The following is a 26,872-nucleotide window of genomic DNA, read 5'->3' as shown; positions in this document are numbered from 1 at the left end:
CTTAACAATAGTAAAAAAAAATAGTTCATCAGTAGTAGTTAAAGTAGAAAAGATTTATAACGGTAGAAGCCAAAAATAAGATGCGCTTAAAGTTAATAACTATGGTGGAAGAAATTAAAATAGTTAGACTTGGTGTCGAAGATAACTTAACTATTTTGTGAGTGATATAAGAAAAAGTATGGAAATCAATCTAATTAGTGTATGTACAATGAGAATATTTTTGTAATTAAAATCAAATGATAATTAAATTAATTAATTAATTATTATTTATTTTTAATTTAAAATATAATCCAAATAAAGATTCAAAACAGTTAGGGGCACACATGACTCGATCCGCTTCGAAGGCCTGATTTAGTTTCGAACACTTTAGGGATTAATTTGATGTGATTTTATCGGGTTTAGGGTCGGGTAAGGGTCTCAAAAATAGACCCGGTCATTATTTTAGGTCGGATTCGGGTTATAGCTTGGGTCACCTGAAGTCGACCCAGTAACCCGGTCATCGTACACAATTAATATTTTGTGTTATTAGTGATGGATCATGACTATTTTTATGTGGAATTTAAGTATTGTAAACCTTAATATTTTGTGTTATTAGTCATTATAAGACTATAAGTTAATGTTTTATGTTTAGAATGCATAAGACTTTAGATTAATGCATAATATTATGTTATTTGTATTGATTTAAATATTTGGTATTATCAGACAACATTAGTATTGATTGTGGTTATACTTTAATTTTGAAGAAGAGTTGGTTCTTTTTATATTTTTCTAAATGAATTTTACCATGTTAAATAATGGTTGGAGTCTTGAAAATTTGGATATTTTTATATTTCGGGGCGGGTTTGAGTCACATCAAAGACAGTGAACAACACAAAACTGCATCCCTCTCATTTTCATACGTGCTGAATTCATTAGTCCTGCTAGGGAGCCAATGACTATACGAGTTACAAAATGAACATCACCCATAATATTCAAAATAACCATTCAGGTACGCTGATTTTGGGGTTTACTAAGGATCGAACTCTTGATCTTTCGGATCTAGAGTTCTAATATCATGTCATGATACCACTCATCCCAGAAGCTTACGCTGATGGAAAAAGGTAACACTAATTGTTATATCTATAATACTCCCTAAACCTCCATTGTACGCATTATACAAATATTTTATTGGCTCTCCATACTTTCCCTATTGATAAAGGTAGAGTGACAACCAGTTGAGAAAGAAGAGGATACTGGAGTGAAATATTTTGATAAATTAAAGTTTAAGATGGTTATTTTTTTTAGAATAACTAACTAAATTTTTTAAAATTTTAAAATTTGAAATCGATGGATTTAAACTTTGAAATTTGACGTGAAATAACCGAGAATAGTTTTCATTATTTATTCCTAAATAAATAACTTATTATATACATTGTGAGGATTCTTCAATTGTCCCCTAGCGGGGTTCCAATAAATAAGTGCGAAAAGTTTCGACAGCATAAGAGAGGGGGAACACAATACATAACGATCTTAGTTATTTGAAAAAGCAGTTGATTGATTATTCTTGGCTGCACATAGAAACCTCTAGTACAGGGCAAGGAGAAGACTCACGAGACAAAGCAAGCTTCCTAACTTTGTTTCTCTAGATTTTCTCTCCACTACTTACAACTCATCATTAACACAAGATTTTCAATTTTCTTGCTTCTAACAACACTCTCCTTCAACTATGAATCCTACCAATGAAGAACCCACCATTGACATTAATTCCTCCCGAAGGCGTGTGTCCTTCGCCGACGATGAAGAAGAGCCCAACCATAACAATAACATTCCCCTGCTGCTGCAGCCATCATATGAAAGATCAAAATCCATGATGCATGACGAGCTTCGAAATTTTCGGATTAGCCTAAAGTGGTGTGCACTTGACCACTCTTCATGCTTTGGAAAACTTATCTCTTATGTGGTCTTCATCTTCCTCGCCGTGGTTGTGCCTCTTCTAACCTCCATTTTTGTCAGAGTCCCTGCGTCTTCCCCTGAAGATGATCCAATCTCATTCAACAAGCTTGTTCAGGTGCCGGAATCCACACTCGCCATCATTGCCTTCTTCACCCTCTCTTGTTTCTTCCGAAGGTATGTATGTAAAACCAATGATTAAATCTAAACAAATTATTCATCCTTCCTTCTTTACTTAGCCATCAACTCAATTTTTTTAGTCTGGTATTCTAACAATATACTTTATCCATAATTTTAAACATTACTAATGAAACTTGTGGATGCATGGAAACAGGTATGGGCTAAGGCAGCTTCTGTTCCTGGACATGTTGAGAGACGACAGCAGCTACGTACGAAGAGGATACAAAGTAGAACTGGACAAGTCCTTCAGATACTTGGCTTACATAATGCTTCCGTCCTTCTTCCTTGAGTTGGCCCACAAGATCATCTTCTTCTCCGCCGTTAAGATCTCTGCTCCACACCTCAATCCAACGTTCCCCCTCAACTCCACCGCCTTTGTCTTGGTTCTGGTGTCATGGCTTTATAGAACACTGGTGTTCTTGGTGCTGTGTGTGCTCTTTAGACTGACCTGCGAGCTCCAGAGGCTGAGGTTTGAAGGGGTTCACAAGCTCTTTGAAGGATGCGGCTCCGACGCCAGTCTCATATTCGGGGAACATGTGAGGATCAGGAAGCAGTTGTGGCTCACAAGCCATAGATACAGGTTCTTCATCATTGGCTGCTTGGTCACCATCACTGTTAGCCAGTTGGGTGCTCTCTTGCTCGTTCTTGCTTCTAAATCTGACAAGACCTTCTTCAATTCTGGAGATCTTCTGGTAATAACCATTCTATTATTTATCTATTCATGAAAGATGGAGTTGAATTTCAATTTCTATCTTTATATATATATGTAGATATGTTCAGCAGTGCAGTTGAGTGGGTTCATGCTGTGCCTGGTGGGTGCTGCAAGAATAACACACAGAGCTCAAGGGATAGTGGCCATAGCCACGAGATGGCACTTGTTAGTAACCATTGCCTCTGCTGAATCCCAACACTGCAAGGCCCAAATACCTGATGGACTAGCCAGTGATAATAGTGATTCTGATTCCTCAGACATACGCATATCAGTAATCCCACAACAACTGTCTACATTCCAAATCAGGGAAGCCTTAGGTGAGATATTTTATGATCTTTAATTTAGTTAACATGACAGTACTTTGTTGTTTAGCTAATTTTTAACTGAGTGATTATGCTGGATTATTTGTGCATGTTTTCATAATGTGCACATTACAGGCATGCAATTTATACAATAAGTCCATCTCTATGAAAATAATTTTAGTTCTTGACATACAAGATATGCAAGTTTGAAAATCCTACATAAGAAATAATGTTTAGCTGGCAATACATGCGGAAGCTGAACACGATAAAGACAAAAGTCATGTTTGGTCCAAAAAATATGAATGTCATTCAAAAAGAGATTGAAACCTCTTGGTCTATGATGCTTATGTTAGTCCCATTATTTTTCATTGCAGTGACATACTTGCAGCACAACAAAGGGGGAATAACGCTGTATGGGTTTACACTTGACAGAGGATTGCTCCATACTCTTTTTGCCTTTGAGTTGTCTCTGGTACTTTGGATTCTGAGTAAGGTGGTTGTGTTGTCTTAAGCTTAACATTATTAATTTAGTCAAGTCCAGAGAGAATGTTTATCATATGTACCCAGCAAGGAATGTCTATAAATATATATGTGTGCCCTGGTTTTGTTTTGTTATTATTATTGTATTTATATGCTAAATCAAATATAAATTAGAATAAAATTGTGTACTTATAAATATAAATTATCTATATATTTTTTCTCCAAAGATATATGTTATTTATTAGAGCTAAAAAAAGATCAGAAGATCCAAATTAGAAACAATAAAAGAAGTGGGAACCTCCAAAATGATACTAACACAGGTGCCAAAACAAAAGAAAATAAAGAGAAAGAGTAATGCGAATAACTCAAACACGGTAAACCAAAAATTCAAGCAAGACTTGCTTTCAGAATCTTGTTTGTAAGTTTGTGGGAGTCTTGAGCCAATTGATCTGCATAACTCATTTTCTTGTCAAAGACGTACCGGTTCTTTGCCTTCCAACAATTCCAACAAAGCACTACCAGAAATGTGTTTAGTCGGCGTTTATCAGGATTTTCAGCTCCGCCCATGCAAGCTTTCTGCCACCAATGGGAGAAGGACTCTCGGTGATCGTTCCACACACTTTCATTAATCAATGCTAAGAGACCATGGCAGATGGTTTCTTCTTGGATTAGGCAGTAAGGACAAGTGTCAGAAGTGTCTGAGAATCTGTTGTGCAATAAAATTATCACCCAAAATTTTTCATGTAAGTATTTTCACAGAATTTTTTTTTGTGAGGCAACTTTATTTTTCATAGACTTTTCCAAATTTTGTGATTTTGGAAATGTTGAAGACATTGAAAAAGTGGTAAATAGTAGAAAGAATAGGCAATTTTATAACCTGAATTTACCTCATATATTTTTTATTTGGACCAAATTCAACTAATTTCATTTTTCCATTCTGCTGGTGTTATTGATAGCGACGACAGGAGTCTCGAAATAATGATCACAGTGAAGGTGGACTAATCCAACTTAAAAAATAATATTGTATGAACTATTTTTAAATTCATACCTTCAAAATACTATTAAATTCAAACCAAGTTTAACAAACTTTTACTCTTCAAGTGGATTTTAATTTTATATAAAACTAGTAATTAAAAATTATTAAATAATTTGATAAATTTGACTAAATTATTTCTCAATTATCAGTTTCAAATGAAGTTAATTGCATCTGAACTTTCACCACCAACTAACCGTTTAAATGTTAGTGGGAAAAGTTTTTGTGGCTTAGTTATTTAAACAATAAATATTAGTTATCAATAAATATTACTCAAGACTCCATGGCCCAACGGATAAGGCGCTGGTCTACGGAACCAGAGATTCTGGGTTCGATCCCCAGTGGAGTCGGCATATAGTGCATCTACATCTTTCTGACTTGAGTGCTTGACCATTATTTAATCTGCCCGTCTATTTCATAGAGGGATAAAAAGGAAGGATTTTTCATCAACAAAATTTTCTCATTTTTATCCATCTTCCAAAAATATACCCTAATCCTAAAGATGGGATACCTCACTGCTCGGCATCTCACTAACACGAATACTAGGGGCTACAGATTATAGCAAAGCAAATAAATCTTTGGCATGAAATGACAATTCTACTCTTGATAAATGATAACATTAACCAAGAAGGATAAAACAAAAGCAATTACATCAACTGAATTGAACTGCTTATTTACACTCCTGGAGAAGACCACATAGTTTTTTAACGATATCTGCAAAAGTTGCCAGATTTTCTATGAGCTTGTCCCCTTGGCATCTTGTAAATTCAGTAAGGTAGTCCTCAACATTCTGTGAGCCAGCTGCCTGACAGTCTGCCGATTCATTACAAATTGCTTGAATCTTCACTGCCAATTCCTGCAATTTCAGGGCCACTGTTTCCTCATTTTCTTCTCTGCTACTACTTGTTACCAATTTCAGGGCCATTGTTTCCTCATTCTCTTCTCTGCTGCTACTAGCTACCTTTTCTAAACAGGTTGGCTTCGGCATCTCTGTATCATCATTTTCTTGAAGCTCTACTTCGGCAGGGGTCTTCACTGAGATTTCTAATTTATCCTTTGGAGTCTTTTCTGCTTTAGATTTCGACTTGGACTTATCTTCTAGGAAATCTTTCAAATATTCATCATCTGAATCATGTTTCTCTAGCTCTTCTTCATGGTTTTTGTTGGACATTTGTACATGGCAACCTCTTTGATCATGTTCTCTAGATTGGTCTCCTGAAGACTCAACTGGGATGCATTTCTTATGTTTATCTTCCGGGTGTCTCTCAGATTTACTTCGTTGCCGTTTCCGTTTGGACCCTAATTGTCAAATTCATTAATAAAAGTTCAAATCACCAGAAAACTTCTAAGAACTGCAGAGACAAGCACCTATAAGATGCTTGGCAATGTTCTAATAGAAATTGGTTTTCTTTAAGAAAATGTGGAGACAAACATGTTACAGAAGGGGACAGGAGCTGTTGTTCTACAAAATAGTAGCAAATTGCTATCTCCTTCCTTCTCAGTTCAAACATATTCCACATAGCAGTGACACCTATAAATATATATATAGGTTCACCAATTTTGAAGAGTAATGCTATTTCTAGTTTTCTATACCTAAAGACTCCTAGGTAACGAGGATTTTTGCAATATATATTAGATGTGACCTATATTTATTTTGAGGATTTTTGCAATAGTTATTAGATGTGACCTATATTTATTTTTTGATTTCTCACGTATCTCCCGGCTAGGCAGGCAAAGACTAATCAATTCCATTTAAAAGTTTGTCAGTGGGCCCGTAAATTGCTACATGCTCGAAGTAGTATTCAAACATCTGCATTTAAATGAACTAGTGAGCTAACCACTCGACCAACCCAATTGATTAAATGTGACCTATATTTATTAATCTTTAGACGATGAACTGAGTGATAACTCTTGGTTTCCAGCATAATTATGGTTTCCAGAAAATAAACAAACTTCGTCAAAGCAAAAAAATTAAAATAATCATAGAAGAAGAAAAAAAAAATTAACAAAGCGTACCGTACCGATTTCCACAGTAACATCGAGAACTTCATTTCGAGCTTCTTCGTTATCACTTTCAACCAGAACCTCCCCTCGTTCTTCTCTAGCCCTGACGACTCCATCAACCGCCCTATACAACTCTCTGTCAAAATCCTCCGGCAACCGAAGCGTCCGAACCCTTTCCCCTTTCAACGCCCAATAAGAACACGCACCGCGCGCATTGTTCTTCTTCTTCTTCTTCTTGGATTCCTCCTCCTCCCACGCCCTAATTCTCTGGTAATCGGAGAGCAAAGAGTCCCACTTCCGGCGGCACTGGCCCATGTTCCGGCCAACGTCGAGAGCGGCGCAGTTCCCGGCGATGATGTTCCACTGCTGGTAGGACGATAGCGCGGTGGAGCAGTCAGCTTCGACGGCGGCGATTTCATTGACGAGGATTAGAGATTCGGTAACCGTCCAATCTGGTGCGGCTTGGGAACGCGTGCGGCGAATGACGGCGTCGTCATCAACGTCGTCGTTTTTGGCGTTGTTGGTGTCGGTCATGGTGCGAAGGAAGAGTGGAAACGTAGAGGCAGTGGTTTCCCTTTTCGGCTTATTGCTCAAACGCCATCGTAGTATTAATATCCCATTTCATATAATAATAATAATAATTTATCTTTTAGTTTTGTATCTATATTTTACTAAATCTCTCCGTATTTTTGTGCATTTGAAAAACCATCTAAACATGTAATTTTGATTAAATATTTGTATAATTTTTTTTACATTATTGGTGCATATTGGTGCATATTGGTGCATAAAAATAAATCTTTTAAACAAATATTTAATAATATATAATTAATTAACAATAGATTTTGCCATTTAACTCCGCCAAGAGAAGAAGATAACTAAAGCGAGTTTCTAAATAAAATAAAATATCGTTGCTCATAATGCCATCAATAATTCTTTTTTACTGCTCATAATTTAACCCGAATCAAGGATTCCAATGGCTTATTGTGTTATAACGAAAAAAACTCATTCTCATATGAACCGGACAAATTAAACACATTTCAAAACCAAACTCTCCTATTAAGTATTAACTTATGTAAGCTATTCGCTATGCGTTGCCTTCTGTTCAACTGTGAATTGATTACAAAACTATATTAGTTCAAAGAGATATAACAAATTCAAGAATTTAATTTAAGGTATCTGTTAAATTTCTGGAAAAAGAGTAGAATAAAAAGATAATATTATATGTAAAGTTGTTGTCGTATTGAAATTGTTGTTATATAATACGATAGTCAACTTATTTATAGAGATATTACCTATTAACCTCATAAATATCCATCTATTAACTACTAGCCATTACTATCTTAACTCTCCAACTACTAACAACTCTAATAATATTAGTCGCAACTAGTGGAACTCACTTCGGATTGGTAGGAAAATTTGGAGTATTTCCTTCTAGTTGGATTAAATTTATTTTTTCATTTTACCAATCTATTCTATGATCTTTTTCCGACGAGCTAGACCATTATCAGCTACACCTCGTTTGGATGGACTAAGCTATTGTTCAGTATAGAGCGTTTGGAACAAGAAGAAAACAAAAGTTCTCACAAATTGGGCGTTAACAGTCATGCAGACGTGTACCTAGCAATAGATTTAGTAATAAGAATAAGAATTCATGTAACTGCTACCACATTTTTTGCCAGTTGTGACTGTAGAAGAAAATTAATTTGACAACAGCTAATAGTAGGATAAGAAACTTTATCAAAGGTGCGCAAATGGTATATCCAAGTGAGTTTCATAATATTACACCAATGGTGTAATGCTGTAATTACATAATCCAACTTCACCACTTTAATATTATAAACCGGCCAGGAACTTTGCTTCTGACCATAAATATAAAATTACTAATGAGAATGTTAATAATTGGTGAAAGTGTACAACATCTTAAAAGCAATGATTTCCAAGGTGCTTGAATAATGCAAGACCCGATCATATCGGACTCCCTTCGTCACTGGTGTAACCCATCCTGACATCGGATCTGGAACCAGTTCGGTGGCGTATTTTCAGGTACCCGAACTTTCCTGAACCAGGCGATGAACCCTCGAAAATAAAAGGCAAATAACCAGTTTGCTTCTTGTACCTCTGCTGGATCTGAAATCAAAATTTGTTCAAGGTTTAAGAAAATTCTGAAAAGTGATTTACAATGGAATACTATTCATAATAAAATTTGAAACTAAGATACCTCAATAATTTGTTCACCGCTCTTGAGGCAGTTTCTACCAATTACACAAACAGTTCCACCAGAACCTCCACCAGTGATCTTTGCTCCACATAATGTTGTGTCTTCTGCTTTAGAGGCTGCACTATGCTGCACCTCCTGCACCAAGTGTACAAGCCTATCTGTTGCGTCGGAGCCAAGTCCGCAAGCACTGTAGCTATAGTGACACTGCAAATCATAATTAGTTAGAAGCCAAACTGTTTTCCTTCTTTATATTTTAGTTTTCTTCAATACAAAATATTAAGGAACTAAGTTGGCCAACTGAAATCATGCTTGTACCTGATATAGCAGTTCTCCTAAGGCAGTAAGTTGATCAGTTGAAGCTGTTGACGTTAGAAGTGATTTGAAGGTCTGCACACCAAGGAATTGATTAAGAAACTATTATGCAAGATAGGGAACAAATGACTGATGCATTTAGCAATTCCAAGTGGAAAATAAAAACTATTATGCTCGCCTGATTACATAATTAGCAGGTTATTACAGCAAAAGGTTGCAAGACTTACCTTAACTCTGAAGTTTTCATAGATGGGATGCATTGTGGGAAATCTCACTCCATAAGTTCGCTTGTCATCAATAGTAGTGACAGGATCATTGTGATTTTTGTAGGTGTCCAAAAATGATTGACCAATAATGGAGTTTGGAATTTGCTTAGCATAAAGAGCCTCAAATCTGTAAATGAAATCCGTATAAAGAAGGAATTCTATATTTGCGCGAATGTATAGTGTGGTACTACTACTTACACCAGCAATATGGGAAGTGAATTGATAGATTATGATCTAATTATTTTCTTACTCCTTCAAAGCCATTACTACTCATGATTTCCTTTCAAATAAACATGGAATTTACCTGTGAGGAGGCAAATTACATAAGTAGTCTAAGGAAGCTTCTTGTTTAAGTAGTTCTAAATCATCTTGTTCCACTTCATCATTGTTCAGCCCATTAGTTTGCATATCAGACAATTCATCAGAAGCTTTAGACTTAATCATCTTCAGACCCATAAAGGTGCCAATTCTGACAGAACCATAGTCTGCACCTCCAATACTGAAATAGATGACAATTAGGAATTAGGATGTTTCAAACACCATGAAGATAGAATAACGGGGAATATGGAATAGGTTGATATTTTCCAAGGGTGGTAAAAGATCAGCATTTCAAAGACAGTATATGTGAAAGATTATAGAAAGGGTCAAACATAAATGGAAAAACCCAAATATTGTTAGTCCATATACCTGTGTCTTATTCCAGAATCAATTCCCCAGACACGGATATGGTTGGGAATCTCTACAAGGCCAACAATCTCTGCAGGCTGCATCAATAACAAGCAGCACCAATGATATCAAGTCTAAAGAATAAGAAACACTGTTCCCTGTAGCTTGTACTGATGCATACCTGGCAAATCATAGCTAGAAGTTTGTTGGCTTCACCACATGCCGAAGTCATCTGATCCATGACGCCACATGGTGCTCCTACAATGTGATTTTCCACCTAACGAATATTGTAAGAGAATGAAGTTTGATTAATTGAAATGCATGCAAGAGATAAATAAATATCATAGAGAATTTTGATTGGAATATAGGATGAAGTTCAACCTTTTGGCAAAGTATAGCGAGGTCTCTTGGGTCGATATTTAATCCTGATTTGCAAATATAGAAAATAATGGAATCAATATTTTCTTGCACAAAATAAGGATCCGTTTCGCTTTCACTAAACATGACCATTAAAGATCACAGAAAAATTAACTCTTTCCCAACAAAATATATAAGAAAAAGAATTCAAATGATCTTGTTTGCAGAAAAATTGGGTGTAGCTTTCTTTCATGAGAAGAAACAATGAATCTTGTGTGATAAGAAAGGAGAGCTTGAAGTTTAGTCCCTGTAAACAGAACATTGGAAAAGAGCTTATTACCATGAGCAGCTGCAATTGCAGACATACTGGCGACCTCCACAGATGCAGAAGATGATACACCTTTCCCTTCAGGGACTGCTGATGAAATCTATGCATAACAAGAAAATGAAAGTTTTCAAACCTTTACAGTATATACTGAATTACATCTCTAAGTACTTTGTTTCTCAATATACTTTGTTTCCTTCATTTGTTAGAGAAGCAGATAAACCTTAACAGTTATAACTTATTCCATATTTGTTTTGTTTAAACCAAGTATTCAATAACTTAATAGAGAATTAGGAGTTACCATCATGGTGATACTGTCGTTAAAACGCACACCCATCTCAGTCATCAAGACCAAAATTGCCCCAGCAACATATGCTGCCCATCTGTGAAGTTAATCATTCAATTAGTATAATAATAGAATGTTCTAAATGCCTAAGATGCATATAAAGTGATGCATATCTACTACCCACTTTTGGGATGGATCTTGAGCAAAATATTTCCTTGCTCTCTCATAAGACATTAGCTTGCCATCTTCCATGAAATCAGACAAATCCATGTCAAATGTTGGACTACGATAGCCAAGCTCTGAGCCATATGACACCTGCACATGAAGTAATCATTTACTAAAACTGATAAAGCTATTTATATATTTCCTTCCAACCTATAATGTCAAATCTTGTATCATTCAGAAACACATATTCATAATAGTTCAAAAGAACATCCAAATAGAGTGAGTTCAGAAACACCCCCCATATTCCATCTTATTTTACAATTTAAGCTTCACAAGTTTTCAACTTCTCGGGTTAGACTATATAGAAATAGCATATTTCATATCAATAATATGGAATCACATTGATTTGTGCATTATTTCTCCAGAGAGCCTATATTGATAGGCCTCATCGGGTGCTAAATCTATATTCTTCAACTGGGCTTGCTGTATCTTTTGATTCTTGTGATCAGAACTGTCAAGCATATCATTCTAAAATATATAAACCAGCAGTCATTGTTAATTGAACAAACTATTTAGAAGCTTTGCACATTTTCAACATACAATTTGTAAAACAGCAGTAGCCTCTCCTCCTTTGTCATTCTGTCGAGCCGCAGCATGTTTCCACAGCTTATGTCTACTTGGATGGAGCCTTTGTAGAGCAACATGGCAGGCTTCTTTGATTGGCATCTACAAGATAATGTTACAAAAGAAGCAATGTCAATATGATATCTCAAATTGAATTTGCACAGCAACACAGCAGGCTCCTTTGAGTGAATATTTGTCTATATTTTCTGGAATAACCTGTTGGGTCAATAACATTCTGAAGTAACTATTTATAAGGCTCTACCTAATTAATAGCTTTAACTTTTAGGACAATTAACTCTTTTACATTATTATAGAAAGAATACTCAACTATTTGGAAGATTTTTTAAGCAAAACTCTATCAGTAGCACTGGAATATACAAATAATGAAAATATATGTTGTACGGTAACATTACTATCTCAACAAGAAGCACCTATGAGACTTTTATTCTTTCAAGTAATTGTCAATTAAAGTATTGACCTTTTAGTTCCGGGACATGTTTTGTGCTGATGCTTAACTTTACATATCACTAATGTTATGCTTGTACAGGAGAGATAGAGATACAACCTGAAGAACAAGGCTTCCAGAATAGTCAGCAATACCACCCATGACATCTAACCTTCCAGGAGCTCTTGTCACATATATTTCTTCCTGTCATAATGATTCAACATCAAAAATTGAAAGAACCAATAACAAAAAGGACATCTGTAGTGTAATATCACAAAAATAAAACAAATAAAAAAATGGCAATGGTCAAGACCTCCCAGTTGAACAGAGAAGCTGCAGCCCTACTCTCCCGCCTTTTGGGGTTCGCATGTAATTCAGTTAAGCTATGTAAGAAAGCCACAGTATCTGGAAAACCTTGAACATTTCCGTGCAGAATCTCAAAGTCATCTATTACACTGAAGAAAGAATACAAGGAAATAAAGAGGCATTTAAAACAAGAACGTTTTTATAAAACCAAAGAGACTTTTTATAGTCACAAAAAAGATTACGAGCACTTGAAGTAAAATGAAACTTACGATTCAACCAAAGCACTTTCAAAATCTGCTGGCCGATCTGATGGTCGCCGGCCAAGTTGGCTTTCAGCATTTACATACCATTCTGGGATTGCGACGTCTCTGCCAGTGGCCCTTTGCAGTTGATACCCAAGAATAATAGCATCACGTAATCTTCTTGCCCCACTAAGCTGCACATTTATTAAGTCCATGTTCAGTCTTTTCTCCAAATCTTCATGAAACCAGAAGCTTGTGAACTAAAACCATAACTAATAGGTATCAATAGTCCTTTACCTTATCTGATGCATAATTTTTCCCAAATGCAGTCTCCTGTAGGATGTGGGCAGCCATCTACATTTGAAAATTTTAAACATGACACGTTACTACATGCAAACGAAGGTGTAGCAAGGAGCAACAATAGAAGAATTTAAACATGCATTACACTGATATACAGCAGATAGTTTACCAGCAAACAATCTATATTTATGATCTGCTTAGTTAAGTTATTTCATGTATGATGACCTCAGAAGGCATGTGCAATGGATCATCATAAGAAAATTTGATTTTGATTATGTCAGATACCTGTATGGATCCAAGCGCACCAGGTACAATTCATTTCATGTATATTCGATAACTAGAAATTCCTACCATCCATTTAGTTTCAACATTTTCCATTAAGTAGCCACTCTGGTTTATTCCGGAAACTATACTGGGGGGAAATTCTTAAAGTTTACATGATAGTTAACAAATAAAGCATTATGAAAGCACCTACGCAAAATGAGTCAATTAATTCAAGAATAAGATGATACCTCAGCACCATTAATGCCTCCTTCATAGCAGGGATTCAAACTTACTGCACGTTCAAGATAAGGTCTCCAGTGACCAGTGAGTAAATCCCTCCTAATCATTTCAACGCCACATTGATAAAACTACCAAAGAAAAAATAGATAATTACTTAGGCACTCAAGAGGTGGAAAAATACTTTATACTAATATAAAGAAAGTAGAGAGGTAGTACCTCAAGCATATTTCTCAAGAAAGGCTCTTCGTTGAAATAATCTCTACGTACAAAGACAAAAGGACACTTATATGCCAAGGCTTCACTTGCAGTTCCATATCCGATTTTTCCTGAAATAATAATAACAATAATAATAGTAACAACAACAACAACAACTCACAAAATTAATATTTAAAAAAATTAAAGCCTCAAACTGACCAAGCATACAATCACATGCTGCAATAATATCAGGAGTATATGCTTCTTTATCAAGTTTTCTGAAGTTTGGAGGAAGGTTGGTGCTCTCAGAAGCTCCACAAACCTGGATCACCAAATAACATGTATGTAAAAAGTAAAAATAAAAAATAATGTGACAACTCAAAACAGAATGGTGGAGAAGGAGTACGTACCAAGCCCAGCCAGCCAGGTGGCAAGAATTCCTCCTTTAGCTGCCATCCTCCTGGCTGGAGAAAAACAAAATCATATAGGCAGAAGTCGGAAGTCAGATGGTGAGCATGATTCTGTTTAGAGTCTTAGAACCACAAATATCACAAGATTTCAATATTTAGAATTTTTGGCTCACATACTCTCATAGACACAAAGGCATAACATTCAAATTCTTAGGGACTACCATATTTTATCAAAATCTAAATTACAGAGTGAAAACATGCAATATCCAAATGACAGTTCTTGTTAACTGGCTTTATTGAATGCATTGTTTAGTATGTTTGGCAAAGATTGTGTGTGCACTAAAGACTTGTCTTGTTAACTGGCTTTATAGAGTTCAGGAGAAGGAAGAAAGCAAAAATTTTTGTGGGAGATTTTTTACAGCCGCTTACAACGCAGTGCGTAGTACAAAAACGAGTAAGAAAAACAAAGAAGCCTAGAACAATTGCCTTCAAGTTCTGTTTTTCTTTTAAAAAATAGAAAAAAGAAAGAAAGAGAAAAGACTACTATTAATAATAATAATAATAAAGATTTAAGTAATAACCTGTCCACCAAAGTTGAGAATAACTAACTTCACATCATCAGCTACACCAAGATCCTCCCTCACCTTCAACAAAGAAAATTAAAAGTTCATGGATTAGGAGTTAAACCATCCTATGAAACAGCTCCGCAAAGTTTTGTTTGGCAGTACCTCTTTTGGAGATTTATGCAACCTCCTCACAACAAGAGGAACATCAATAACATCACGAAAAGCAGGCACTACAAAAATAGATGCCACATTTATCATTAACTATATCCAAGACGAAATTTAGGAGGATTTCATTTAATGTTAGGCTATTGTAATTTAATTATCTAAGAACTGGCTTACTTGGGCAATATCCCGGGAGTCGGATAAGGAACTCGCAGTGGGAATAGTCCTCAGCAATCTGAATCAATGATGTGCAGATATAGTTATATATCTTGTTTCAAGTACAAAATATAGCATGAAAAAGAAAAGGTAGACTAATTACAGTTCAAAAGAATTCTACTTTCAAAAATATGTCCCTAACACCCAAAAGAATCTGGATAAGAATAGCACAAATGCATTTTAAAAAAATACAAAATAACACTGGATACAAGGTAGACAATCAGAAACTTCTAATACTTCTGTCAAATAATGTGCAAAAGGGAGCAGATAATTTCCTAAAGAAAATTTTTATAACCTGCCACACTATTGAGCGATGATGTATTCCAGCAGCCATGACATATTCTGCATAGATGAAGTCCCAACTGAAATCATAAGATATGGAATGAGGGTAAGGACAAGCACAAGACATGACGAGCAACTGCGAATTTTGATTATCCAGCTACAGACAATCAAGGCATTGAACTGGCAACTAAAATCAATCCCCAGCATTGATTTAAATATTCATTCATCATTGGCAAACAGCATATATTCTTGCAATCCATAGTCCCTCCACCTTAAACAGTACTTTAGGTAACAAAAGTGAATAACATTATGAAGGAAAAAGGATGCAACTGAGTTACCTAAAATTGGTTACACAGACAGACCGAATACCAGCATCTGCTGCTGCACGACATGCTACTGGGACAACATCAGATACCTGATATCTCAGATTAGTTATGCAAGGATCCATTAAACATAATTCATTGTGTAATGCTGTTTTGTTTAACTGTTTTGCTGTCAGTTGTTAGCTTTTAGAGTAAGACAGCTCCCCTTGACTTATATTTTAATATCAAAACATTGCGATTTACTTGTCGATTCCAATCAAAAAAGGAGAGAGTATGTCCCATACCACTAAGTCAGCTTTAATTGAATTCAGCCATTCTGTTTCTTGTGCCAAGATTTCCGCACGAGGCTTCACTGCTGTCTCAGAATACTAATCCAAATACAACTCAAGCGATCAGCAACATAAACAGAAGCAGAAAGTATTGCCAAAATATAACAACTATAAGTAATATAATTTGGTGGTTTCTATACCTTCTCCAAAGAGGCAAGACGATCAACTGTCAAAGCATCTGCCTGAACTGCTCCGCAGTCCAAAAGCACCTGTTTTATATAAATACATAAATATGCATTCTCTTTGAAACCAGTCTTTGATTTTTAAGAGATTTCCCTTGGACAAAACTAGGATACAAATTCTCAAAGCAATAAAAAGTAAATGTTTCAGATGCCTAACTAACCCTGATACTCTAGAACTGCTTCAACATTTGTTCTAGCTGTAGCTAACATGCACTTTTTCATTGGGTTTATGAACATGCCCCCTTGCAGGTAGCACTTGAAAGTTCACTTGAGCATTTTATCCTTCTAAAAATCTTGCATTACCCATTTGAAGATGTGCATGTCTATATATTTAGTTTAAAAATTGCCTTTTTTTTTTCTAAACTCCAATTAAGAGATAAACAATAGAAATATGGTCATTTAAAACTTGAAAAAGATAATAACACAAATTTTGAGTTTACATTGGGTTCACAATAGGGATTAAATATGTTTTTCAGTTCATAACTTCATATAAATAATTCATTTAGTTGATGGGATTGTTTTAGCCTTAAAAATTGGAGTATTCAAATCAAATAAAATCCAATCAAAACTAATCCAATTTGAACTACATTAAATAATAGTATAAAATATAACTTTTTTTTATTATTAAATTTATCCTTTTAATTTTAACATGTTTAGATAATGTATTATTCTTACTTAAATAACATTTTATAAATATTGTCTTTTTCCCTCTTGTTTACTTAGTTACTTTTAGTTTTTAATATTCAAAATTTAAAATTTTATATTATCAAAATTTAATAAACTTATCCAATAAAAATTACAACAGCTTATATAATTCAAATTTGATTAGTTTACTTTTAAATTTGATCCTATAATAATAAATGAAAAATCTAAATCCATGTGTACTCCATAGCCACCAATGTTTGAGCACTAACTAGTGCGTACTCTTTTTTATTTCTTTTCTGAATTTTATTATTTTTATAAAATCTAAAACATAAAAATACAAATCAAAAAGTAATTATTTTTTTAATTATCAATTTGTTTCATCTTTTCTTTTTTTTTTTTTTTTCTTTTCTTTTAAAAAAAAGACTTAGAAAGTTTAAAGTTGAACTAAAAGAAAAGTTGAAGAGGAGAGAGAAAAAAAAGAAGAGAGGAGTTATGGTTTCAGAAGGCATTGATGATAACAATAAAAGACTGACCTTACGAATGAACAATCGAGGAGAATCAACTGCAGAGGTGAAAACAAATGCAGGAGCACCCGTTACTACATGCACATCATGTCCCGCTAGGATCAACTGCCGAACCACCTACTCATCCATTCCAAACCAAAATTCACATTACAATCACAAGATACAATATATTTTCAATTGAAATCATCATCATTGGAGAATTTTTTAGCCAAATTTTCAACTAGTTAATCTTAAAACATGTATGATGAATCAGCTAATTCTCCTATTTTACTTTGCACTTTTAATTCATCACAATTTACAAATGATAAAATATTTAATCCGTTTCCACAAAAAAAATGATTTCTTTTCAAAAAAAATTGAAAAGCGCATAAACAAAAATCAATTCGATTTTTTAGGATACAAAGGAGAGCGAACAATAGCGGCATTGAACCGAAAAGTGATGGACGAGTACAAAGGAGAGAATTGAGAAAAAATAAAATAAATTTAAAAAAAAAGAGGGAATGAATAAGAAGAAAAACCTCGGCAACTCTGGTGGCGTGGCCAAAACCATGGCCAGTAACATAGTAAGCGAAGACGAGGTGCTTGCTCGAAGCTGAAACTGCTTCCTCAATCCTCATTTTGATCTTTTTTTTTTTTCAGATCAAAACTCGGAATGATTTGTTTTTTCTTTTCTCTCTTTTTTGTTGTGTTTTTTAGTTTGTAAATTCCTCCGTTTTCCTTCAATTTCGGAAAGCTAAGATAATAAATAAGATTCAAGGCACGTGATTTGGTAATCCAAAATCATATAGACCTTTAATATCTCTTAACTAAAAGAAAGAGAAAAAGTTTGTATCTATAATTTTAACATTCCGTAATTAAAGAGAGAAGGATGAGCATTAAAATTTGGTTAGATTAAATTTTTTTTTTATTGTTTTAATTTATATTTGTTTTATTTTTTATTATTAATAAATTATTATAAAATTAATCACAAAAAAATTATTATAAAATTATCACAAAAACAAAATATAAAAAGTTAAAAGAATTAAAAAGATAAAATACTCTTTTAGGATTAATTTAAAAGACTAAAATATTTTTTAACAATAATGTTTTTTTACCAAAGATAGAAAAACTCGAATTCGTGACTTTTTAGATGAGTACGGAAAGATTATGCCATTTGAGCTATATAATAATAAATTTATTTAATTTGAATTAAAAATTTAATTTAATTAAAAAAATAAGACAAGTTTGTAATTAATTTTAAAAACACAAAAAAAAATTTTTAAATAAAATCAATTTTGTGTAAGCATATATTTATGAAACAATATTATATATTTTTTATATAAATAAAATAAATATAAAATTTATGTTTTTCCTTTATTATTTATCTTATTTTGATATAATATAATTTGAATTAAATAAATTTATTTTCTTTTCAAAATTTAAAATTTATTTATTTTTAATTTAAAAGAAAAAAGGTAAAATAAGTATAAAGGATATAATAGATATTTTAATTCTATCAAAATCTAAATTACTATCACTTTTCTAACTGACTATTTTTATATATGAATTTAACTGGATCAAATGTGGATGAATGAGACACAAGATAAGTAAACTAATTTCTTAAACCAGTAGATTAATTAATTAATTAATAATTAATCACTTGTAGTTTAAAAATAGGATCCAGATTGGAAACTTGATTTAATTAATTAATTGATAGCATTTTAGCAATGGGAAAAATAATTTCTATAAAAATTAATAATTAACAATAAGTAGTACTGAATATAAAAAATAAATATATACATAATAATAATAATAATAATAATGTATGAGTGGGTTTATGTTGTTATCAACTTATCATCATTGTCATGAACTCGTCATCATAAATAGAATATGGACAAAATAATGAGGCATTGATGGATTTGATGATGCTGATTTAAAAAGAAAAAATGGATAGAGATGAGTGACGAGGATTTGGATTTAGGAGTGTGTGAGAATGAGAGTGAAATGAGTTGTGTTGCGTGCCAAACTTGTTTGAAATCCATCCATAATCAAAATAATGAGAAAGAAATTCTCTAGTCTTGTTGAGAATATTTAATAGCATATATGCTGGAAAGTCAAAATATTAATAATTAGTACACATTTTTTATTTTCTAGTACATAATTTTACTTTTAACATTATAAATAGAAATAAATAGTTCTAACTTTTACCACAAGTCACAACTACGGTCATCAATCTCATCATGTTCATTACTAAATACAACAATTACTATATTTACCGTAAGGAGATTAGAATATATAAATGGTTATATATTATATGCTGACTTTGATAGTGTCAAGTAGTGAAAATGTTAAAATTATAATTTCATTTTAGCCTAAATTAAGTAGTAGTTATAATTAAAGGCAGTAAATAATATAGAAGAATGTTAAGAAACTAATATTAATTAATTAGCTGATTTTGGAAATTGTGAGTTTCACCTCTTTGTCTATTGAGATGTTGCATAATTGTTTGGGTAAGAGATATGTTTCCAGATGGCATTGCTTTTGATCGAGTTTTTATTTCTTTTTCTTTTTCTTTTTTTTTAGTTGTGTATGGTATTTTCTAATCCAACAGTTTAAGAACTAATTTGTCACGGATCTAAACTCTATTTAAGAGTTTACTACTGGTGAATAGGTTGCTGCATATACAAAATTAGATTTGAACCCCGACATTTGTTTAAACGGACGAATGAACTGATCACTCAAGTTCGTCATTTCTTTTCAACTTGCACCTCGCCATGTGCGTGTGGTTGGTTGGGCCTTTTCGGCCCCTTTCTTTTATAATTTTGGAATACAGTTGTACAGCTTTTCCAATGGGCCAAAATGAGCCCATTTTAGAGTAAGTGCCGCATCAGTTCAGTCGTCATCCAAACCCTACCTAAGAGCTAAGACCAAAAAAAAATTTCACGGAAACCCTACCTTTTTGAATCTTCTTTCTCTTCCTATATATACCATGGCATCCCTAAATTCTTCAACAGAGGTTAGGGTTTTCCTCAGGCGCAGTTGAGTTTCTCTCTGTTAGTTTAATGTTTGATATTTGTTCTTTTCTTCTTTTAGTGATTTTTATGGGGCTGGAGTTTGGCTCTTTGGCTTCTATAATCTCGTGCTTTAGAGATGAATGCAGCTCCCTATAAAAAATCCCAATCAGCCTCTTCTTCACCCACGATACCTACGAAGTTTATTCAATCGATCTAGCGTATCACTTTTGGTGTAAGGTTGATACATGCTTTAATTTGGATAATTTTAAGAAATAATTGAAAATATTTAATTATCGAGTAGTAATTCAGGCAGCCTCCTTGACACGATTAAATGACAAGAGGGGCGTTAAACTGCTCGAAAATTAAATCCTTTTGCTCTTCAGACTTGCTGAGATTTTCTTTGAAGCTGGTCTAGTAAGCTCAAGTATATTATTTAATTATTTATTAGTTATTTTTTTTTCCGTGGTTTTCCCCCTTTTTTTTTCTTGATTGATTTTGTATTAATTTTGTTGTCCACGCAACTTAGGTTTCTCTGCTATGGTTTGAAAAATTAAATTAAGTAATGGCAGTTAATGGTTTGTATTTTTAAAATTTGTTGATAAATTATAATATGTTAAAAGAATGGTGCAGAGAATAGGGAGGGATTTTAGTCTAAAGTAAATTGGGAAAATAGTTTCTCAATTTTTTTAATAATTAAAAGAATAAAATGTGATTTTTTATAATTTTATAAGTGGAATTAAGAATAAATATAAAAGAGAATAATAAAAGATTAAAAATTACATTTTACATTTTTAATTTTTTTTTTTTACAATTTGAAGGGTCAACAGTGTGTTTGGAAACGAAGTGTGATAGAACTGAATTGAAAAGTTGGAGTTAATTCAATTCAAAAGAATTAGTTTATAATAAATTAGAACTGAAATAAATGTTATTATCTCTCCACGGTGAACCTTGAAGGCTTGAACCACTCGAGTGAAACTGACAAGGAAACACCTTGAAGTGAAACTGACAAGGAAACATCATAAGAATAGGACTTGGTCTAAATGGATTAAAGAAATTGTCTTCCTTGTTGCTAAACATCATAAGAATAGGATTTGGTCGAAATGGCTGAAGATGGCTTGTTTCTCCCTTTGATATTAACAGTGTTATTAAATTTTTAGGAATATTGGCCCAGCTAGATCAGGTTGTCAAAAAAATGCATTTATTTGGGTCCAAGCCTCCAAGGATTGATATAAATTCTCGTGTAGATGTTATGTTGATTTTTATTGTTGTAGCTGTTATTATTATTATAAGACTTAGTTTATTCACTATTCAAATTTGATTGCCATAACTTAATACCATTATACCAAGTTGTTTATCCGTTAATTATTAAAATAGTTATTGACCTCAAATATATCATGGGTTGAAACGTTAATTTGAGCTTGAACGTTAATTAGCAACGATTTTAAGTAGGTTTTTTAGTATTATATCTATAGAATATAAGTGTATTTATAGTAGAGAGTTGATAATTATTTTTGTTGGAGTAATTCCATCTTTCATAATAGATAACCGTTTTCCTTATCAATCTTTTAGAAAGATAGAGATAGTACAAAAAATTTGGAAAGACAATTATATATAGATAAGCACGTATTTAGTAAAGGCCATTTTTTTGGGTGGACTTTTTGTCTTTATTGGGCCTGACTTTTATTTATTGAGTCAGTATATATATATATGAGTAAACCAAGTTGGGTTGGTCTAGTGGTTAGCTCACTAGTCCGCTTAAGCAAGTGTCGGGGGTTCGAATCCCGCCATGTGCATGCAGCAACCCATTGGCCAGCGGCAAACCCTTAAATGGAGCTCAGTACCGCGACGGATTAGTCCTTGACCTGCCGGGTTGGGGGATACCGTGGGAAACCAAAAATATATATATATATATATATATATATATATATATATATATATATATGAGTAATTCACCTAATCAAATAGAATAAAATACAAGGATTAACTACCAAAAACGTCTCCGAATTATTCAGATGATTCATGTTGACAAAAATGCCTTTAAATAATTTAAAAACACAATATAATACCCAAAAGTAAATATATATTTTCAAAAATGCATTAAAGATTGAATTTTGATGTGATTTTTTACAAGCATAATTAAAAAAATGAGATATTATTATTCTTAAAATTTGGTAATTTTTTCTAGGTATATTTTTTTTGTGATTTTTTAAAGGTATTATTAGTTGTCAACAAAAAAATTACAAAAAAAAATATATACTCAACGAAAAATTACCAAATTTTAAAGATAATAATATCTTATTTTTCAATCATGCTTGTAAAAATTGTATCAAAATTCAATCTCTAATATATTTTTTGAGAAATACATATTTAATGTTAGATAATCTTGCAAAAAAACTAACATTAAATATGTATTTCACAAAAAATACATTAGAGATTGAATTTTGATGTAATTTTTTGCAAGTATGATTAGAAAAATGAAATATTATTATTCTTAAAATTTGATGATTTTTTGTTAAGTATATATTGTTTTGTAATTTTTTAAAAGTATTATTGGTTGTTAATAAAAAAATTATAAAAAAATATATACTTAACAAAAAATTACCAATTTTTATGTATAATAATATCTTATTTTTATAATCATTCTTGCAAAAAATTGCATCGAAATTCAATTTGAAGGCATTGTTATAATTACCAATTTGAAGGTATTTTTTTAAAATATATATTTACTGTTAGATATTGTTATTGTATTTTTAAATTATTTGAAGGTATTTTTGTCAATAATAAAATTTGGGCATATTTTTGTCCGCGTTTAAATAATTCGAGCGCATTTTTTGTAGTTAACCCAAAATACAATATTACATGAATGTCTTAGAATCAAAAAGCTTACATGCATGTTCATTTTAGACTTTACTCTATATAAATCAAAGCTATTAAGTTAGATTTAAGGTTTCTACATGTAAATCGAGCCTCCAACAAAATACACATTCTCTTTATGGCCACCACCTCCACGCCCACCACAACCCCTACTTTGTCTAAGGGAGTCGATCCCTTTCCTCCATTGCAGCAATTTTATCCTCGATCTACCTCCATTCACGATCACTTACTCGGGTACCAATGCAGTTGCCGTTCAACACGACGTCTGTCTAAGACATCAGGTACCTAATCCATGGGAGGTGCATGTCCTTTATTCTCTCTGTGCAGTCTCTGTCAGAATCGAAATAGCTCTGGAGTTACCAAGGAAGAGCTCCAGTGACAAAAACCTCTACCATACTCATATTACCACTTCAAGTATAACTGTGATGGATCTGGGTTTGGCACAACATCAAACCGGAGAACATAATGGACTCTAATATCCCAATGGAGGTGTTAAGATTATAAGGTGCTAGAAAACCAACGATCATCCCCTGTCATTCTTCATCATTAAGAAATACATGTCTAGAGCTACACGAGGTCGATATTGTATTCCTCCAGCTGTGGTAGCACCATATCCACCTGATGCTACTCTATAACCACAAAGTATATTAATGCAATCACTGCTCTCCATAACATCGTATGTCGAGACTCTAGTATCTTGGAATGCACTACCTGAACAACTTCGAGTGAGCTATAGGACATCCATGTGAAATGTAAAAGGAAAATAGTGTTAAAGGTCATAACTTAACAATAAAAATCTCAGGCAAAAACTCTCTACTTAAGCCACTTTAACACTTATATCCCCCGCTTGCATTAAGTTTATTCTCAATTTACAATGTGCCATTTTAGGCCCTTTTCTCGCTCAATGTTAACTGATATTCTGACCACCTGTCATCCAATACATTAGTTTAATGAATAAATGACCATATGTACCCATGAAAGATGAAAACGCTGACAATTGTACCCATAGCAGACCGAAACTAACTTTGTACCCATTAAAGATGCAGTCCGTGTGACAGAAATACCCAGCCTTGGTTTGACACTAGCTTCGTTCCTATACGAACCTACGTGGCACTCGAACCCCCCCCCCCAAACCCCTATCTACGTGGATTTGAATATTGCTATAAGGATTAACCCATGAAGTGGAAACCCTAGGGAGTCATCTTCCCCAATTCGAACCACACCCCAATAAATGTAATCGAGTTCAACCTCATCCAGTGTCAAGTGCACCTAAGGAGAGAAGGAATTTTTTCGCGAGCCCTGGCATGTCTTTGCGAAGATTTAACTCTCCTGCAACTGATGGAAGTCGCAGCAGTTCATCGAGTTCGAAGAGGATGAAGGAAAAGATGCTCGACGACAAATGCTTGTGTGGGAGGGATGTTGTGTTGATAAAGTCTGGCACCATGACAAACCCTAATAGATGGTTCATTAAATGTCCTGGGTGGGCGGTAATGTACACGCGGTGTTGTTGTTCAGGTTAGAAATCTATTTTTGACATTGTTGTTCACACTTTGATTTTTTTTTTTCAGACAAGAGATTGCAAATACTTTGTGTGGGTGGATAAAATTGAAGAAGGATGGGAGGGCCTAGCAAGAGCTTTAGCAAAAAGAAATTCCAATCAGTCTTATTCAAGGCATGAAGATGGTCTGACTGTCACGAAAGGTGTGGAAAATCAGCAAGCATCCTCAATGATGGCTAGGAAGTTAGAAAAATTCAAGGGTGAAGTCAGGGGTGAACTTAGGGGAATGAAACTGTTGCTTTCAACCATTGCGTTGGGGGTTGCCTTCTATTTATTTTGTGAGTTGTATTTGGTGATGAAATTGTAACATGTGTATGAGTTGGGAACTTTGGTATGACATGATGCTTAAGTGATGGTAACTTTGATCTGGTTTTTATTAATTCTGATGCATTAACATAGGCACGAAATCTTTGATCTCTGGTAGCGTTTTGTTTAGTTTGTAGTTGATGCAAACATGTAAATTTAGGTAAATTTTATCTTGAGCCAATGCCAATGTAAATTCACCTGACTCTGTCTATTCCTCCTAAGGAAGCAAGTATAACTAGAACAAGAAACATAACAACAATATGCTTTCGGTGTCCATTCCAAGGTTTCTTCCAAAATCAAAAGAAGGTGCTGTTAAAAGACTGATAAAATAAGCATTCTAAATAGTGAATTCTGATTCTCAAAAAATGGTAGTTATGACATAAGCCAAAGAAGGCAAGTTTGGTTGCTCAAAAAACACACCCTCAAATAAAGTTTAACTAACTGATCCTAAACCAGACCATGAGGATTACACAATACAAGAGTCTTGAGTTGCTCTTTAATATAACAAAACAACCAAATGCCAGCATGAGTTTCATGATCAAAGTCGAGTACATTAAAAAAACGAAAACATAACATTAATCAAGATTCAAATTCCTGTCTTGATTGGGTCTCCAAACCCATGACTTTCTATCAAACTGGAGTTGAGTTACTGCTCCCACTTGAGACACCGATTTTTGATCCGTTGAAAGCATCTTTCTTTTGACGTCCCCTGCTTTGAAGTCTACCCCTAGCAGCTATTCCTCGGCTTGTAGCACCCGTAGTCACTCCCGGTGTTGACATGAATTGCACAAACTGTGTGGATGTCCCTGCACTAGCACCTTGCAGTGGATGTGGTGTAGTTTCAGAGTTGTGTGTAGATGGGGTGGTAGATGGTTTATTGGCAGATGGGGCAGGTGTTTGCTATATTTTTTCAGTGGGAGGTGGTCGCTTAACACTTCTCCTTTTAACCTGTTTCCTGGTTATTGCATTGTTGGTTGGAGGTTGTTGTTGTGTGGTTGTTGGTGGCGGCATTCCCTGTGGTGTGCCAAAATCCAGAAAACAAACCGATCTTAGCTCAATAAGTGATTGTTGCAGCAAACTAACGAATTCTAACTAATGTAATGCACTTACTTGAGCATGGTGTGGTGTTGCAGAATCGTTTCTGTCCTCAGTGGCTGCTGCTTCAGCATCTGCAGCCTCTAATGTGTCCTCCCAGAACATTTCTTCCAGCATGTCTTCATTAGAAACCCCTTCAGGCACTTGTGAAGCAGCACTCCCTTCACCCATTGCCTCTTTTCTCTTTTTACAACTCCTTTTATCATGACCAGCCTAAAGCAAAGAATACTTAATGTAAGTTGCGCATATATCATAATTAGATAATTATTACATTCGGAACTGATATCAATAAACAACAGTTATGGACACGCATACCTGGAGGCAGTATTTGCACACAATAGTCCCAATCCTCCTCTTTGTGTGGTGAGGGTCATTCTTATCAGCAGGGGCATCGTTTCTCTTATCTCTCTTGGTTGAAGGTCTCCCTATTGGTTTTCTGTACCGTGGTGGCAGAATGGGTAGGGTGTCTAGGTGCTCCGAGAACTCCTGGCTTGGAACTGGACGCATAGAACACTGATAGGCCACATTATATGCACCCATGGTCAGCCAGTTATGG

At 34.0% G+C, this 26,872-nt stretch overlaps 4 protein-coding genes and 2 non-coding genes across 7 annotated transcripts; 4 read left to right on the top strand and 2 right to left on the bottom strand.

Moving 5' to 3' along the window:
- The first annotated feature begins 1,569 nt into the window (after positions 1–1,569).
- Positions 1,570–3,799, top strand: LOC107605169 (uncharacterized). The gene is made up of 4 exons (XM_016306947.3): positions 1,570–2,106; positions 2,264–2,801; positions 2,880–3,138; positions 3,498–3,799. Exons 1-4 carry the CDS (start codon positions 1,706–1,708, stop codon positions 3,632–3,634), a joined length of 1,335 nt encoding a protein of 444 aa, XP_016162433.1. The 5' UTR covers positions 1,570–1,705; the 3' UTR covers positions 3,635–3,799.
- A 1,114-nt stretch (positions 3,800–4,913) lies between these two features.
- Positions 4,914–4,986, top strand: TRNAR-ACG (transfer RNA arginine (anticodon ACG)). Its single transcript has one exon. It is a non-coding gene; the product is annotated as a tRNA-Arg (tRNA).
- A 206-nt stretch (positions 4,987–5,192) lies between these two features.
- Positions 5,193–7,248, bottom strand: LOC107605170 (sequence-specific DNA binding transcription factor). Its single transcript, XM_016306948.3, has 2 exons — positions 6,658–7,248; positions 5,193–5,935 (listed from the first exon to the last, which is right to left on the bottom strand). Exons 1-2 carry the CDS (start codon positions 7,172–7,174, stop codon positions 5,307–5,309), a joined length of 1,146 nt encoding a protein of 381 aa, XP_016162434.1. The 5' UTR covers positions 7,175–7,248; the 3' UTR covers positions 5,193–5,306.
- A 1,125-nt stretch (positions 7,249–8,373) lies between these two features.
- Positions 8,374–18,346, bottom strand: LOC107605171 (L-arabinokinase). 2 transcript variants are annotated; one of them, XM_016306949.3, is made up of 29 exons: positions 18,009–18,346; positions 17,500–17,607; positions 16,280–16,348; positions 16,095–16,178; positions 15,826–15,902; positions 15,501–15,567; positions 15,167–15,224; positions 14,990–15,057; positions 14,843–14,905; positions 14,262–14,315; positions 14,071–14,173; positions 13,873–13,982; positions 13,665–13,784; positions 13,150–13,206; positions 12,880–13,046; positions 12,618–12,759; positions 12,425–12,508; positions 11,836–11,961; positions 11,255–11,385; positions 11,086–11,167; positions 10,800–10,887; positions 10,484–10,527; positions 10,284–10,379; positions 10,124–10,200; positions 9,741–9,935; positions 9,398–9,563; positions 9,174–9,245; positions 8,859–9,062; positions 8,374–8,767 (listed from the first exon to the last, which is right to left on the bottom strand). In XM_016306949.3, the coding sequence occupies exons 1-29, from the start codon at positions 18,105–18,107 to the stop codon at positions 8,606–8,608; spliced, it is 2,973 nt and encodes a 990-aa protein (XP_016162435.1). In that variant the 5' UTR covers positions 18,108–18,346; the 3' UTR covers positions 8,374–8,605. The 2 variants fall into 2 exon arrangements, with proteins under 2 accessions (XP_016162435.1, XP_088346001.1); XM_088489875.1 differs by lacking the exons at positions 17,500–17,607; positions 18,009–18,346 and adding an exon at positions 16,483–16,627.
- Positions 18,347–20,790: 2,444 nt separating this feature from the next.
- On the top strand, positions 20,791–20,914 carry LOC148563025 (small nucleolar RNA snoR77). Its single transcript, XR_015891502.1, has one exon. It is a non-coding gene; the product is annotated as a small nucleolar RNA snoR77 (small nucleolar RNA).
- A 3,747-nt stretch (positions 20,915–24,661) lies between these two features.
- On the top strand, positions 24,662–25,222 carry LOC148563024 (uncharacterized). Its single transcript, XM_088489808.1, has 2 exons — positions 24,662–24,844; positions 24,926–25,222. Exons 1-2 carry the CDS (start codon positions 24,662–24,664, stop codon positions 25,220–25,222), a joined length of 480 nt encoding a protein of 159 aa, XP_088345934.1.
- The last annotated feature ends 1,650 nt before the right edge of the window (positions 25,223–26,872 follow it).

The sequence above is a fragment of the Arachis ipaensis genome, chromosome B6 (genome assembly GCF_059453495.1).
Source record: "Arachis ipaensis isolate K30076 ecotype BB chromosome B6, ASM5945349v1, whole genome shotgun sequence".
Taxonomy (NCBI): domain Eukaryota; kingdom Viridiplantae; phylum Streptophyta; class Magnoliopsida; order Fabales; family Fabaceae; genus Arachis; species Arachis ipaensis.
Note: the sequence above shows the minus strand (reverse complement) of the source record. Positions and strands in the feature narration are given on the sequence as shown.